The sequence below is a fragment of the Choloepus didactylus genome, chromosome 1 (assembly GCF_015220235.1).
Source record: "Choloepus didactylus isolate mChoDid1 chromosome 1, mChoDid1.pri, whole genome shotgun sequence".
Lineage (NCBI taxonomy): Eukaryota > Metazoa > Chordata > Mammalia > Pilosa > Megalonychidae > Choloepus > Choloepus didactylus.
The window spans coordinates 91,664,990-91,681,811 of NC_051307.1; the positions used below are offsets into that span (position 1 = coordinate 91,664,990).

A 16,822-nucleotide genomic window follows, 5' to 3' on the forward strand; every position below is an offset into this window, starting at 1 on the left:
CTTTGGAATCCGGACACCGCAGCACCACCCATCCTCAGCACCACCCCCACCTTGCCCTTGAGTCTGGATGAAACCTCCCTGGGGGACAGTGGCCTCGGGCCCCCTCTGCTCTGCCTCAGCAGTCTGCAGAAGCCAGGGCCACATGCATGCTTGACCCTGAGAAAAAAACAATGAGTACCTGCTCTTGATGCAGAGGAACAACTCCACCGAGATGTAGAAACTTAGTGATAGAAATTCTGAGGGTTAGAAGGAACTTTAGTGGTCATCTGGGCTGGGGTTCTTCAGACAATCTTAGAGGATGGTGGAATCAATTTAGTGGGATTTACCAGCAATTGAGAAAAAAGAGAAATAGAATAAACGGGAAAATATCAGAATGAGGCTTGTTTCAGTGATAAATGTATATTCATATGCAGTATACAGTGGTCAAAATATAAAATGTACTTCTTATAGAGGATTGCAATCCAAAAAGTGTAAAAGACTTGATCAAGGCCAAGCAAAATGCTGAGATGACCAGTAGCTCAGGCCACTGTTTTCTTCTCTCCACTTGCCTCCCACCCCCTCGAACCCCAAACATACCTGAAATCTGTACATCATTTGCCCTGTATCGTATGGTTTAAAGAGCATGGGATTTGTAGTCACAGCTTGTGAGCAAACTGTCTGACTAGTGTTTCTCAGACACTGGCAGCCCAGGGACACCCTTTTCAGAATCGTCCTGGGGGCTGGGGCTGGGGGTGGAGTTCTTGTTAAAAATACACATTCCTGGGCCCTAACCCAGGCCAACTGAACCATTATCTGTGATGGGAGAGCAGGGGAGGGACTGGCCCGAGAATCTGCATTTCTAATAAGCTCCCTAGCTCATTTTCATGTGCACTGAGTATTCCAACAACTGATCTTGACATTTCTGAGCTCTGGTTTCTGGATGTGTAAGGTGGAGGTGATAATATCACCTGGTTATTGGGAGATCAAGTAGATTAATGTGAAGGTATTTTGTAAACTGTGACAGTTCTCTACAGATGTGAGGTATTATCAACAACATCCTTCTGTGGATGACATTTTAGGGAAGTAGCTTCAGGAGAGTGGGGGAGTGGGGCCTGTGCATTGAATGGGACCAGGAAAGTTAAATGGAGACAAGAGCCAGCAAGCGTGTTTTTTCTTCCTCTGTCTCTTCCCACTTTATACCGTCTGTTCTACAGATTTCTCTTCTTGATCTAATCCCAACTGTAGTATCATGCCCATCCATAGAAATGTGTTTAGCCCAAACCTCTAAGTTCTATGATTGGTGGTGATGCCTATTGCAAGCATCAGGCTGATGCATCAGTTTAACCCTTTCATGCCCATTATGACAATTCAAGTTCCTCCACTAGAAAAACCTCACAGTCCTGAATGCTGAGCTTTGGCTCTGGTGAGTCCCTAGTGACTGTGATATTTGCTCTTTGCCATTCAACAGAAGCCTCCCAGAATGTGAATGAAATAACTGCACAACATGTTTGTGCTAGTGTATTAGCATGGCTGCTGGTGCAGAAAATTCAGGCCCTGAAGGTTTAAATCAGACACACAGACTGAATTGAGGTCTGTGGAGGTGTTATGGGGGCTTTCCCTCTGAACCACTGTTTGGAGGGGAACCTTAGAGAATAACAGGCAGGTGAGCTAGGCCGTCCAGATTCCTCATTCCTCCCTTTCTCTACTTCTCACTCTGCCCCTCAGTGCAGCTGCTGTCGCAAGAAGAATGCTCTGTACTTAGCTTTGTGAGACAAATTAATAACTAGTGTGTTCTCATGAAGTTGTGGGGCCAGAGGAGCGGGGGGAGAGTGGACCCAATCCCCTAAGATGACAAAGGAAAAAAGATGAATGTTCAGTTACCAGAGGTGGGGTTGTCCCTGTCCCCAGAGACTCTTTTCCCAGTTTTATGGATTCTGCCCCAGAATCAGTGTGGTAGGGAAATCCCAGATTTGGAGAAAAGGCAGAAGGGTATACTAGGAATGGGCGTTTGTCCCTAAATAACATGTGGCCCTCTTTTTCTCTTATTATGTCCCCCACCCTCTGGTTCCCAATAACTGAACTAATATAAAATAACCCTATTCCCCTTCCAGATAAATGAAGTTCTGCTTCTGCCTTTGAGTTGAAATACCATTATTTTGTGTGCCACTCACAGCCTCTATTTTAGGCAGATGTTTCCAGTGAGGGGTGGGGTGGGGGGTGTTGCAGGGATTAGAAGGAAGGGGTCTTCTCTTTCATTATTTCCAAACACCACCTAGAATCAAGTGAGAATGAGTGAGTTGGAAATAGCAGCCAGCACAGTAAGAGTCTGAGCAATGATGAGGGGGAGGGACAGGGCACCGGGTAGCGTCCTTGGAAGGAGTAAAGGCCATACCAGGGAAGGGTTTAAAGGCACAATTAGCTGGAAGCTTGGCAAAGGAATAATGGCAAGAACTCCTACCAAGCAAGAAGGAATCGGAATTAAAGCCCTGGTTCTGGGCAGACTCCAGACTGTTGCTACTGTTAGAACATCTCAAAGATCGAATGGCCCTGTGTTAATTACTTTTCTTTTTTGCTGTTTTCTTTCCTGTTCCAACTCCCTTTTCTGTCTTCTGCCTGCCTTGTACCTCAAATTCCATCTTTCCCCCTTGTCTATGCTTGCCCTTTATCTTCCCTCTCTTCCTTCTCTCCCCTGCTCTCACGTGTCCTTTGTCCCCTTCACATCTCACCCACCCATCTCCCATATGTCCCCCCTCCTTCTCCAACGTTCTACTCTACCCGTCCCCCAAAGCTCTCCGGTGGCTGTGAGTTGACCGTGGTTCTCCAGGACTTCAGCGCGGGCCACAGCAGCGAGCTGACCATCCAGGTGGGGCAGACAGTGGAGCTGCTGGAGCGGCCCAGCGAGCGGCCAGGCTGGTGTCTCGTCCGCACCACGGAACGGAGTCCCCCCCAGGAGGGCCTGGTGCCCAGCAGCGCCCTGTGCATCTCCCATTCCCGAAGCAGCGTGGAGATGGACTGCTTCTTCCCCTTGGTGAAAGGTACAGAGAACGGAGGGGAGGGAGACACGGACCGAGAAGGCTGTCAGGGACAGTGGCCTGACTCTCACTGAAGAACGTGATGGAGCATGAGCCCATTTTGATCATGTGGCGTTTCTCCAGGACCTGGTTGTGATGAGAGCAGGTTGGGAACTTGAACGAGTTACCATCTAGCTATGGGACTTTGGGAAAGTCATTTAATCTTTCCGAATTTGTTTCTTCATCTTAAAAATGAAAGTTGAAGTAGGTGACTTCTATGATCTCTTCCAGCTCTCACATCAAACCCCTCCCCCATTCAGAAAAGTCCTCTTCTACCTATGACCAAAAGCCTATCTCCTCCTTCCTGCATCGACCCTGCCTCCCACTGCACAGCAACCAGCTGGCTTTCTGCTCTCTGCTTCTCCCTCCACCCCACCACCAAATACTCATGATGACACAGAGGCACGGAGCAAACCCAGGAATACGCAGCCAAGTCAGGGGGTGACCTCCCCTCAGCCTGCCAATGTTTTGAGGCACATGTCTCATTTATATGCCTCCCATGGATGAATTATTTGAGCCTTGGGCTTCTGTTTTATATAGCTCCGTGTTCCCTCCACATGTTCCATTTTTTCTCATACTAGGGAGAGCAAAATACTTAGAACAGTGGTTTCTCCAAGCATGGTCTTCAGAGAAGACCTGGGAACTTACTTGAAATACAGATTCACCCGAAATGCAATATACCTGAAATGAGTTGGCTTTTTAGAAAGGACGTTTATTTAGCCTACAATTTTACAATTTTAAGTCCATGAAAATGTCCAAATTAAGACATCAACAAGAGGATACCTTCTCATGGGAAGGCACATGGCCAGCATCTGCTGGTCCTTCTCTCCCAGGTTTCATTGCTTTCAGGTACTGGCTTCAGTGGCTCTTTCAGCTTCTATGGGTGTTTCTCTCTCTTTCTGAGCTCTTTGGCTTTTTCCTGTCCTTTTTCCTCTCATAAAGGACTCCTGTAAAGGATTAAGACCCACCTTTAATTGGGGGGGTCACATCTCAATTGAAACAACCTAATCGAAAGGTCCCACCCACAATAGGTCTGCAACCACAGGAATGGATTAAAAGAACATGGCATTGTCTGGGGTACATAAGAGCTTCCAACCAGCACACCATCCCAGACCTTCTGAATCAGAAACTCTAGGGGTGGGCTCAGGTCCAGCAGCCTGTGGTTTAACAAACTCTCCAGGTGACTCCAACAGCTCAACTTGAGAACTACTAACTTAGAACATGAAAGCTGGTAGGGACCTTGAAGTCCCTCATTTTACATTGAGGTGAGTGAGGCCCAGAGAGCAACCCAGGACCAAGTCTTAGTTCTGAGTTTATTTTTGTAACCGGTCAGATAATTAGCATCAGGGATGCCTTCTGTGCAGATCTGGGCTAAGTTTTTATGGGGAAAGGAAGAGGGAATGGACCTAGTTCTGTCAGGAGGCAGGGGGTGAGGGTTGCCATGGAGACCTACCGCAGGCTTCCTGGACCACGGTTGACTCCATCTTTCACAGAATGTCTCCCCCGACCCGCAGCCCCAAGCGGAATGAGATGGTGAGGTTCCTGGGTGCCACGCGGGCATTTCACGTAGCTTCCTATGTGTCCAGCCTGCTTTATTCGATCCTCTCAACAGGACAGCGTGGTCCTCACAAATGTGACTTAGAGGTCACATAGTGTTAAATTAGAATCCGAGTCCTCTGACTGAAAAGTTCACTCAGGAGGTCTGAATTCGGATAGATGACACAAACCTGGTGGATGTGATGGGCTTATTAAACATTTGAAACACTTCTCTTTGTGGAATTCCATCCCAGCCATCTCCAAAGCCTGACTCCCTCCTTCCTCCAGTAGATGGTGATGGCGGGTGGCAGTATTAGTGCCTTCTCACCTGACCATCCCACCTCCACCCGTTTTTATCCAAGAGAGTAGAGAGCTAAAGCCTCTGTCCTCCACCACCTCAGACATACCCTCACCCCAGCTTAGCCATCACCCCATTGTACGTTATTTTTCTCTGAGTATGAAAAAGTTGTGTGGGAATTTGTATTTGAGGGTGCAGCTTTTCAGCCCTTTGAAGTAGCTGACAAGAGAAATTCTAGTTTCTAGTGCCAGAGAAACTCAGGAAGATGGTTCTGTTTAAAATTCAGCCAAGAAGGAAATGGAGGCACCTGCACCAGCTTGTAAACCTCCTCCCTTTCTGTCCAATACCTTATCGGAGTACAGGCCTTTTAGCAGAGACCCAATCCTATCAGTCCTGCATTTGACCATTCCAGCTGGCTGCCTGGCTGGCGACTCGGCCTTTTTTTCTCTCAGTAGTGACCCTAAAGTTATACCTGACTGGATTGAGAAGGACACGGTCTTCTGCTCAGAGGCTATAGACTAGGACAGAGTGGCCTCATCCAGTGCTGCAGGTTGAAATCAACTTCTTTTTCAATTCTTAGACTGGAACTGGTCCTCTTAACCTTTACAGAGAGCATCAGGTGGCAGCTCCCATGAGGCTGTGAGAGGCTGGGCGGTATCTGAATGATGTGGCAAGTAGCATGTGAGTGTTCAGGCCACGGCCAGAAATGGGGGCAGAACTGCAGAATGTTAGCATGGGGGAAGCTTGGAGAACAACCAGACCAGAGATTCTCAACCCTGGCTGCACATTCAAATAACCTGGGGAGCTCTGAAAACTGCCAGTGTCCAGGCCCACCCCAGAACCATTGGAACCAGAAACTCTGGGGGTGGGACCTGAGGGTCAGTGTATTTTCCACATTCTTTGGGTGGACCTAAGGTACAGCCAGGGTTGAGAACCACTGCACTAGCCGATTTTCCTCATTTCCAGGGAGACCTCCAGGTACAAGAAAGCAAGGCGACTTTCCCATTTGGCTTCTGGCAGTGCTAGGGCTCCTCTGTAGGTTTTTCCTTCCTGTTCTTTTCAGGAAGATAGTGGTGGTTTATTGCCTCCAGAAATGTTGACAACGTGACTGATGATGGGGTTCCTGAAAAGAACGGGTTATGTGACAGAGTAAGGGGGCCCTATCTTTCGTATTACTTTACTGCCACTCTGACATCTGGGGTCTTTTCAATGAGGTTGGGACCTCTGAGATCTAGTCTTTACCCTTTATAATCCCCTCTCGTTTTCTCAGCTCAGGAGGGCTAAGCTCCTCTCAAGGGGCAAGGACTTTGTAGCAGTGGTTTTCAACTCTGGATGCATCTTTGAACCACCTGAAGGAGATTTTTTGAAACACTGATGCCTCATCCCACCCCAGACCAATGAATTCTGAGCCTCCAAGGGCCTGGGCATCACTATTTTTTTAAAGGTCCTCAGTGATTTTGATACTCTGTGAGGGTTGAAAACCACTGCTAAATGGATTTGCACCCCCAGGTTGTCAGCCTTAGGAGATCAGTTATACTTAAAGGTATGCTGGTCCTGGGTCCTTCTGCCCCAAGCTCCAAAAGCCAGTCGAGGTTCCTCTCCACCTGGCTGTATAGGATATCTGTGTTCCTTTTCTATTCCTGTGGATCTTCTTCTTCCCCGGTCTGGCTGAGTGTCTGGAGAAGCTGTAAGGAAATGCCACTTAGCTTAGTGAAACCAAGCCCAGGGCTTCCAGAGTGGGCTGGGGATGCAGAGGCCCTGGGGGCCAGGGGCAGTGACCCACGGAAGCCTGCTTGTTCACGGGGAGTCTTCTCCCATAGGGTCTGTTGATGATTTCTGCTGTCATCGCCTCACTGGCCTCAGGAACGCTGTTCCTCTCTTTACAGGGGCTCAATTTCAAACCCCTTTGCCCGACTTGCCCAAGCTGTGGAAGGTGGTATAGAACAGTGGAGAAAACTCGGGTTTTGGAGGCAAATACCACCAACAGCCCTTAGATGTTGAGCAAGGCTATTACCCACTCATACTCAGCCTCCTCATCCTTCACAGGGGTAACACCACCCTGCAGGACTGTGGTGAGGATTAAGGAAATGGCAAATGTGAAGTGCCTGGCACATATAGGCACCTAACAGTGGCTTTTGTTACTTTTATTTTTTAATATTAAAGTGCAGTGTTAAAGATATTTTACTAGAAATTAGGGAATACCAAAAAGAAAAAAAACAGAGTTCTGTAATTCTAGGCAGTCTTGCTTGAAAGGTATTACTTATTTTCTGAGGCTCCAACCCCTAAAAGGGAAAAGAATTCCATTCTTTTCAATCTAGAACTACTTTCCCTTCTACTTGTATCCTGGCCCCCTCCCCTGACCTCTGGAGGGTTCTCCAGGATATGAACCAACCAGCTCGAGCCTTAGGGCACGGATGACTGGCCCTTGTGCCCACTCTTCCTTCATCCCACTCTATCCCCCCACTGAACGGGGGTAGGAAGGGCACCAGAATGAGTGTCTGTCTGTGCTCCCAGCAGCATCTCCCCTGGAGAACAGGCAGTCCTTCCAGGAATTTTCTTCTTTGCCTTTCCAGCCTATCTCCTTTTCCCTTATACAGCCATGATCTCTCCTCATCCTCACAAAGGCTTTTTACATAATAGGGGTAACTATGATTTCTCGTTTTCTGAACAGAGGGAGGCAGGAGCCTCAGGAAGCTTGAGTGACTTCTCAGAACAAGCCAGAGGTTGAGAACTAGGTCTGTCTTTCGTGGTCTGATTTGCATGAAAGGAGGATATAGCAAGATGCCCTCCCCCAGAGGAGGGCACTCCCTGTCTGCTTCTCTATTTCCAGTTGCCTCCCAGGGAGAATAATAATCTCCTTCCGTTTATCCAGCACTCTATAGTTTGTAAGCTTCCTTCTCATCCATGACCCCATTTGTTTCTCACACTTGAGATTCTAGATTATCAGAACAACTATGACTATCCATCTGTTATAGATGAAAATATCTTGTGGAGATTGGGAATTAATAAAGTCAAAAAGCTAGACAGGGGAAAGATGGAAGTCCCACCCAGATCTTCTGACTCCGAAAGCAATGCTTTTCCACCATACTACTTTGCAAGTATGAAACTACAAGAATAAAGTTCTGGGGAGAACAGGTGGGGGTGGGGGGTAGGTGGATGGATGTACTGCCAGATGAGTGAATGAACTATATTCTGTGAGGGGCAGCTCCCCTTGCCTCCTTTAACCCTGTCTCCCTCCACTCAAGTCAGACCATTTCTCGCCCCCACATTTGCTAGCAACCAGCCCTACCTTTCTCAGCACTGCTTTGTCATATCATTCCAGCTCAAAAATCTTTGAGGAATGGCTCTGCATTGCCCATGAGAAAATCTCCATATTCTTTGGACCAACACTTAACACCCTACTGAGTTTCCCCCCCTCTTCCCTTGCTAACATTACCCTCCACCGCTCCTCATCTTGGCCCTCTGATCAAGCCAGGCAGAATTCTTCACTAAATCTTTCTCATTTCTTGCCAAGTCTCATTCTTGGACTTGAGGAGCCAATGGAACACCCACCCAGCTCCCTTCCACTGACCAAATTCTATCATTCCCACATGGCCCGGTTCCTCCAGGAAGCACACCATGCGTATTCAAATTTTAAATAATCTCTCCCTTCTCCAAAAGCTATGACCACTACTGTCTGTACAATTTACCTAGAACCTCTTCACTTTCTTCCATTTTAGAAATGGATTATCTCAAATGACCTCATTAGCTTACATGTAGGAGAACTGAGGCTTAGGGCAGTGCAGTGGTTCCCTAGTGAACTCAATGCTCCAAGCTTCCTAATTTTTTAGTCCAGTTCTTTTCCCACTATGCATCTTTATTCTTTCATAGTATCTTGGAATTGGAAGGATCTTAAAGGCCTTTTACTCTGAATTCCCTCCCCACGTTGGAATTTGTCTTATTCCTTCTCTGAGAGAAGACCAGTGTGCTCTGCTTGAACACTTCAAGTGATAGAGCACTCACCACTCACCACTCAAAGGGCCGCCTACTCCATTCTTAGGCAGCTTCAATTGATGGAAAATTCTTCCTTATACTGAGAAAGGAATATTCTTCTCTAAAACTATCACTCATTACTCTTCTCTCAAGTCGTATCGCTCCTCCACATGATTCGTAGGGAGCACTCATATCTCCCCTTAATTTTCTCTTCTCTAGCTTTCAGTTCTTCCATCCATTCCTCACTAAAATCAGTTTGGTGCTCCTTTCCATCCTGATCACCCTCCTGAAGTGAACTCCAGTTTATCAGTATTCCCATTAAAATGTGGTGACTGGGATAGAACACAATGCTCTGGATATATTCAGAGCCAGCACCTTCCTCAAACTGGAATTATAAACTTAAAAATACACAACCTGGAATTGTTTGCTCTTTTTAGTACTTGTCCCATACTGTTGGCTTGTATTAAGCTTGTAGTAAACTCATAAAAAACACTAACTCTTTACTGACTGTTACTATGGGCCAGGTTCTGGATTAATATTTTCATCCTAATAATAACAATATTTTTCTCAATTTATAGACAAGGAAACTGAGTCTTAGAGAGATTAGTAATTTGCCCAAAGTCACATGGCTGACAAGTGGTAGACCCAGATTTGCTCCCAGGTCCATCCATTTCCCAAGGTCTCACTGTTTACCACTATACTCTACAACCTCCCAAGTCAGAAGGCATTCAGACTGGTACTTTGGTTTATCTTTTTAGCCTAACTAGCTACCCTTTAACTGGTCTAGCTGGATGAGGATTTAAAGAACATAAACCCATTACCAACGGCCGTCTATAACACTTCTCATTCTCCCTCTCACCTCTGGCCTCACAGGCTCCTCTCCTTAGGATGACTTGAAGACACATCAGAAAAGACTTTGTCCGGTGGATGCTTTGCTCACTAGTAAGATCCTGGTGTCCCCGGCTAGAGCAGAACAAATCCTGAGCAGCATTCTGGACAGGAGGCTGAGTTTGGTCCAGCTCCGATAGGGGCCAGCCAAATCCTGGAGCTTGTCCAGCCTGTCTAACAGATTTTCTGCAGGATGGGAGCTCCCTCCACTTTTTGCTGCCAGGAGTCAAAAAACCAAGAAGTTCAGGCACCCTGCCTTTCCTGTCCCCTCTGTTATCACATCCAGACTTAATGGCTCCTCCTGCCTATCGATTCAAGACTGTCCTCCAAAAATGCCTTTCTCTCTCTTACTTTTCAGTATAGTTCTGCATTAGGAGCAACTAAGGTCAGGTTTTTAGTTCACTCCATAATGCCTTACACAAGCCTTCACCATGGGAAGCTGACTAAATGATTGATTGGAGAATGAACATCCCAAACCATTTCACTTCAGATATGAAGTGACATGTTACAAACTACAGCTTGCAGATCTGCAATTCTACTTCATTTGTACGGGATCACATATGTAATTGACCAAATGTGGGATAGCCACTTTGGAATTCAGAACTCACTTCCTCTAAGAAACAAAATTATACATGGGAGTAGGAATTACAAATAAGAGTGGGAATTACAAATAGGTTTCCACACTAGCCCACAAAATTTAACAATAATGTATCTTAATTATAGCATGTTTGCAATGAAAAATAGTAGACAGGTTGTTTTTAAAAATTATAGTACTGTTGGCTAAGAATAATTGAAACCAAAAAATAATGCATTCACATAAGAAATGCTGTAATTAACGTGAATGATGGTACTTCTTGAAGGGAAGTGTGTTTAAAGGAAGACAGAGATAGAAGGAGATATATTGGTGGAGATTCTAAAAGGAGCTTCTACTCATTTTTCAGAATTATAAAATGTTAAAATTGAAACTTTCTCTTTTTATGACTGAATAAATGTAGTTCTTAATTAGATTTTATTTCACTTCCAAACTTTGGTTTTCATGGGCTCTCGGAATTGAAAGCACCTGAAAGGTTTTCTGGTTCCCACTCTCCTCTAATATAGGGAACCCATTCTACAGTGTCCCTAACAGGTGGTCAACCAAGCGTTACTTGAGTACTTCCAGGGACAAGGAGCTCATTACTTCTAGAGAAGCCCCTTGCATTTTATTGCAACTCTAATGGTTAGAAAATCCTTCTTACTTGGAGCTAAAATCCAGCACTTTCTGCCCATCCCTTCGCCTACCCCCTCTCCCCAACATCCCAATTTAAATCTCCCAGTCCAAATTCTCATTCTGATCTTTATCTAGAACAAAGTAACTTGATTTTCATATAAAAAGTTAGATATTTCTATCTAAAATACAATGTAATGACAGCCTAGCACTTTCTCCATACATTGTTTTAAGGATAGTATCCCTTAGAGCAGAGTAAAACCATTTTGAATTAAATTCAACAATCTTAAACTTTGTTGGAAGTGACTATGATGTGTGCAGTTTTATATACCTTTTAAACATCCTTGGGTTTAGGTACTCTCAGCAGTCCAACCTCAGCCCTGGATTTGGGGCATTCCCTGGTCTCTTTCTTCACAGGACCCCTAATCTAGGCTCTTTCTCTCTGGACACAGTTCAGATGCAAGAACCTTCCCCTCTGAGACTTACTGTGGTTTAGGTTTCTTCCATATTTATTCCCTAAAGTCATTCATATTGCTGTTTGTTCTAAAGTTCCTATAGCTTTTGATCTCCCTGTTCTTCTAAACTAGCATTTTTGTATCTTTCATTCTTGTCTTCCTGAATTACCCCTAGAATCCCTCCTAGCTGTAAAAATGTCTTCTTTTTCTCCACATCAGGTAAGCACCTTGTAACCTGTAGGCATCCAACGACAGACTAAATACCTTCATTTCTGAGGTCGTTTATTAGGTCGAACCACAAGAAAATGCCATTTGGGGATTTCAAAATGGTTGAATATCAGCAATTGCAATTGGTTCAGCCCGATATGTTAAAGTCAAACTGTCCTTTCCTAGAGAGGACTCACAGATCTTTGTGAAAACAGGGGTAGGTTTGGTTCTCAGGGAGTCAGATGGGCTGGGGAGAGGACAGGATGTGGAATGAGAACTTATCTCAACTAGAAAGTCACTTAATCTACTTGGGCCTTAATTTCCACATCTATGTGAGGGGAAGCTGATAAAAATGCCTGTCTCATGGGGTTGCTGGGAGGCTTGAGGGTGACAATGTTAAATAAAGGTGCTTTTTATTTAACTATGAAGTCAGTCTTACTGTTATATGCTCAGGCTAATTGTTTAGATTAAAACAAAAGTGACCTGGCTACAACGTATGAGGCTTTACAGCAATGTATGGAGTGGGTCTGGACGAGATGAGGGGAGATGTGGAGTAACTGGGGTGGACCTGCGTCTGAGTCCTGGCTTGGCTGCTTACTAGCTGGTGACCTTGGGCAAGGCACTTTAAATCTATGAAATGGGGTAATAGCATTTACCTTCCTTGAGGTTTGACTTCCCAGCCCAGGCATGCCACACCAGAGGCAGTCAGTCAGTGTTAAATTTCTTTGCCTTCCCTTTGTCCCTGATCTGAGACTTCCATAGACTGAGTCTTGGGTGTCTCCAGGCTATACAAAGGGCTGTACAATGAGTCAAGCTTCAGTTCTAGTTTCATCCATAGGTTTTGCAGAGGCCCCAACATTAACTTCAGTCTATATCCTCCCCTGTCCCTCAGTTTCTATTCCTGGCCTACCCTGGGCCCTTTCCCCCACCCACCAATGGCAGGTACACCCAGCTTTATGGTGTCCAAGAAATAATAGTTTATTCTTCTTTTCTAACTTTCTTTTACCTTCTACCTAGAAGGTTGAGATCATCTCTGTTATATTTGAGCTGAAAACTCAAGTTATTTCCTGTCTTCTTCAAGTTATTCCTTTTCTTCTCTTTCAGTGATTGTCTGCTCATGGAAGGTAACATTGGAACTACACCACAGAGGTGGGCTATGGGTTGGAGGGCTGTGCTGAGACTTTGAGTGTTGGGGTGGGCATGGGGGTGTCATCCTTCAATTTAAGGAGAGAAGGACAAAGGGGAGTTTTGTGAAAACTGTCTTTTTTATTTCATTTTTCACTGAATTTCTTCCATTCACCTTTCTATGTTAGGGTGGGCCAGAAATGGCTCAATAAGTATTGTTCTTTCTCAGGGGGAACAGGTTGGCGAGCCTTCTCAGGATGCATTTTAGAAAGAGGGAGACTTAGGTGCCATCCACACTCTTCTTCATTTTTTTTATTAAAAATAAGGGAGCAGCAATGGCTGTCAGAAAGTGTGCCCCTGCCTAGTTTATTCTGTGAGACATCCTGCCAGCAGCTACCATCCATCAGATTTTCTTTAGGACAGCAGAGGGCTTGGAATGGAACCTTTAAGTGGGAAAATATCAGGCCAGGCCAAACCTTCTGTAAACACATCTTGGTGTGATGCTGTTTCACAGTGAGTAGAGCTGAAGCTGGAGGGAGACGCTGTAAAGTGAAAGAACTGATCTCTCAGGGCCCTCTGCAGACACCCTGCCTCTTTCCTTTTGTAACCAGCTTGCTATGACTAAGCTCATGCCGTGCCTATTTCCATGCCTCCCAGTGCCCACTGTAAGTCTGTGAAATCAGCATAAGATGTCCCTTATCATCCAGAGGAGAGAAGGGTGAGCTTCATGAACCAGCTGGTGGAGCCCAGAGCTAAAATGATACCCTCAGGATTCAAGTCCCAGAGAAGGAAAACTGCTAATTGTGATTTTGAGAAGTTTGAGATGATGGAGTGGAGATCACCCCAGCAAACAGAATGGTCCCCAGATAGAAGACTGGGTGATTTTCCCTTACTTAGAGCTAGTTGAGCTGGAATGCACAGACGCAAACACACATACCTGCTACCAAAAAAAGAAAAGGGGCCCAGGAATGACACGCGTTGAATGTGTCTTGGGGAGAAGGGAAGGAGGGACGGTGGTCTAGACTGCTAGAGGTGTACCCCATCACCACCTGGTCTGCTCAGGGCAAGTCAGATGTAGAAGGACGTTAAAGGCCTTGAGAAGAGGCCACAGCTTGAGGAACTTTCGGGAGCAAGATTCTGATGCTGCTTGGTAGGACAGAGTAGTCATGACCTTCCTTTCACCACCTCACTGTCCTCCCCTCCGTCACTTGAACCTTGAGAACAACCATCTCCATCCAGGTCCATGCAGGATTGAAACTGCAACCTTCAACCAAACTGTGCAAATATGTATGACAAATCTATCTGTTCCTAACTATTGCCATTTTTAATGCTGGTTTTCTGTCCTCTAGAGCAAAGAGGCAGTCTGGTCAGTGAAGAGCTTGCCCTTTTCTTTGTCCTTGCCATTGTGGTAGGTGTGGGTTGTCTAGCTTCTCCACCATAGTCCACCAGCCCCAGCCAAGAACTCTGATTCTGACATTGTCCCCACTTGCCTTACTTTCCACATGGCCCTTTCTATTTTTTTATTTGTTTGGTTTTTTGTTTGTTTGTTTGTTTGTTTGTTGTTCACAGTACCACCATATAGTTGTATATCCATCACCAAAATTAATTTTTGAACATTTTCATTACCACTCACACAAAAGTAATAAGAATAAAAATTAAAGTGAAAAATAACAATGAAAGTAAAAAAGAACATTGGGTGCTTTTTTTTTTTAATTTTTTTATTTTTTGCCCTTGTTTTTCTAATCGTCCATCCATACACTGGACGAAGGGGGTGCGATCCACATGGCTTTCCCAATGGCCCCTTTTAATTTTTGTGCACAGGTGGGCAAGTAGACAATGGCCATTCCTGGCTCCTAGCTGCAGGGAGGAGCTGCCAAAAACCCCTTCAGCTCACAATGTTCCAGTGACTCTCCTCTCACTTTGAGTAAAAATGAAATCCTTTCTGTGGCCTGCAGGGAGGCCCTATGAGACCTGAATCAGAGCTTCTTCTCTGGCTTCATCTCTTATATATTACTTTCCTATGCTGCTATAAATTACCAGAAACTTAGTGACTTAAAACTGCACACAATTATTATGGTAGAGTTCTGCAGTTAGAAGTCCAATACGAGTCTCATTCAGCTAAAATCAAGGTATTTGCAAGGCCGCCTTCCTTCCTGGAGGCTCCAGGGGAGAATCTGTTTCCTCACTTTTTCCAGCTTCTAGAGGTCGCCACGTTCCTTGGCTCACAGCCCCTTCCTGCATCTTCAAAGCCAGCAATGCTGCACCTCTCCAACCATTCTTTCATAGTTACGTCTTCTGCCAACCACAGCCAGGAAAGGTTCTCAGCTTTTAAGGACTCATGATTAGATTATGCCTGCTCACATAATCCAGCATAATCTCCCCATCTCAAAGTCCACAGAGTAATCACATCTGCAGAGACCTGTATTCACAAGTTCTGGAGATGAGGATGTGCACATCTTTGGGAGCTGTTATTCTGCCTACCCACCCTACCACTCTCCCCACCTACCCGCTTGACCAAGCTATTCATCGATCAAGCCATGTCCACTCCCGACCTGCACCCTTCGTTCCCTCTCTGTGGAACACCCCAGATCCCCCAGATCTCTGTATAACTTGCTGCTGTGATTCCCTCACCCTCTGCACAAACGTCACCTGGTTAGGGATCTTCCCTGACTCCTTCCCACTCCCATCACACCCTATATCCCCTTCCCTATTTTATTTTTCTTCATTGCATTTATCACTACCTGACATATTTATTAATGTTTATTGTCTGCTTCGCCCACTCCCACCCTCCAAATCCCACCCCCCACAAGTGCAGGGATTTTGTATATTTTGTTCACTGGTCTATCTGCAGCATCTAGAATAGTGTCTAGTACATTATATAGTCCCAGTAAATAATTTTTAGGGAGAGAATAAAGGAGGATGAAAGGGAGGGAGGGAGGGAGAGAGGGAAGATGGACCAACTGTGCATCAAGGACGCCTGCAGAGACCCCTGTGAAGGACAAGGCTTAGTTGTGTTCTCCATCCCCTGAGAACTGATCAAGGAAACCAGCTTAAACTTTAGCAGGAGGAACTGAGGTTGGGAATAAGGAACAGTTTTCTGATGCTTGATCGATGAATAGCTTGGTCAAGCAGGCTGACTGAAGAAGTTTTTGAAATCCTGTTTCCTGGGAAGTCTTCTCTGGGGGCTCATAGGCTAACCTCTCATTTACTTGCAATGATTGAAAACTCAAAAATATGACGATGGGCAGTGCATTGCAAATCCCTCCTGTTATTGGAAATCTTCAGTAGACTGATCTGAGTTATACCAGGGCAAAAATCCACTTTCTATTTAATGCATCACAAACCTTTTCATTGCCTGAGGTGATTCTGTGAACTGCTGCAGCTGCTACTTCTGACAGTGGGAGGGAAGGTGACATTGGTTGTCAGAATTAAAATGCCATCCCTTGTAGTGGACATTTAGCAATAGTAAGCCTTCCTAAATTGGAGCTCAGTCAAAGTGATAGACTGGCACTTCTTAGTGCCCTGCTTTGGGAACACTTTGACCTACTTAGAGGTAAACATTTTTGGAAATGGATAAGACCTGGAGTGGTTTGTTTTTAGCAACTTCAGCTGCAGTCATCCTTCATTTTGATAAATAACTGGTCTCCTCCTGAGCTAAGGACAGCTCAGTCAGCTACTCAGCACACATCACCAGGAACCTGGCCTTGCTGCCAGCAGCTCTACCTCTCTGTACCCCCTGGAGAACATGCATGTTCGCTGCTCTGGGGAGACGCCAGGGTCCTCTGGGAAATCCTGCAGTCTTCATCAATATTGCCTGGACCAGCCCCCTACCTTGAACCTGATTCAGACCACATGGTGATCAGTGATCCTTCCTGAAGAAAATGTGGGTGATTAACAGGGTAAGCTGGGGCTTACCTTTCTTGAGGATAAGTGAGACAGCCACACAGAGGCAGACAGGTGTGAGGTGGGCAGGTGCAAAGGAGTGCATTTAAGGGGCAGTACAGGATGAGCTCAGGGTGGTTTAGTCATTAGGGTCCAGGAGCTGTCACCAGGTGGTGCCCAGGGTCAGGAATAGTCAGATCACAGT

The 16,822-nt window shown here is 45.6% G+C and overlaps 1 protein-coding gene across 13 annotated transcripts in view; it reads left to right on the plus strand.

Moving 5' to 3' along the window:
- The window catches only part of KALRN (kalirin RhoGEF kinase), a 749,960-nt gene that overhangs the window by 564,507 nt on the left and 168,631 nt on the right, over positions 1-16,822 (plus strand). For all 13 annotated transcript variants that reach the window (XM_037837128.1, XM_037837181.1, XM_037837192.1 and 10 more), the window contains exon 34: positions 2,768-3,014. In XM_037837128.1, coding sequence (XP_037693056.1) covers positions 2,768-3,014 — 247 coding nt within the window. The remainder of the gene's footprint in view (positions 1-2,767; positions 3,015-16,822) is intronic.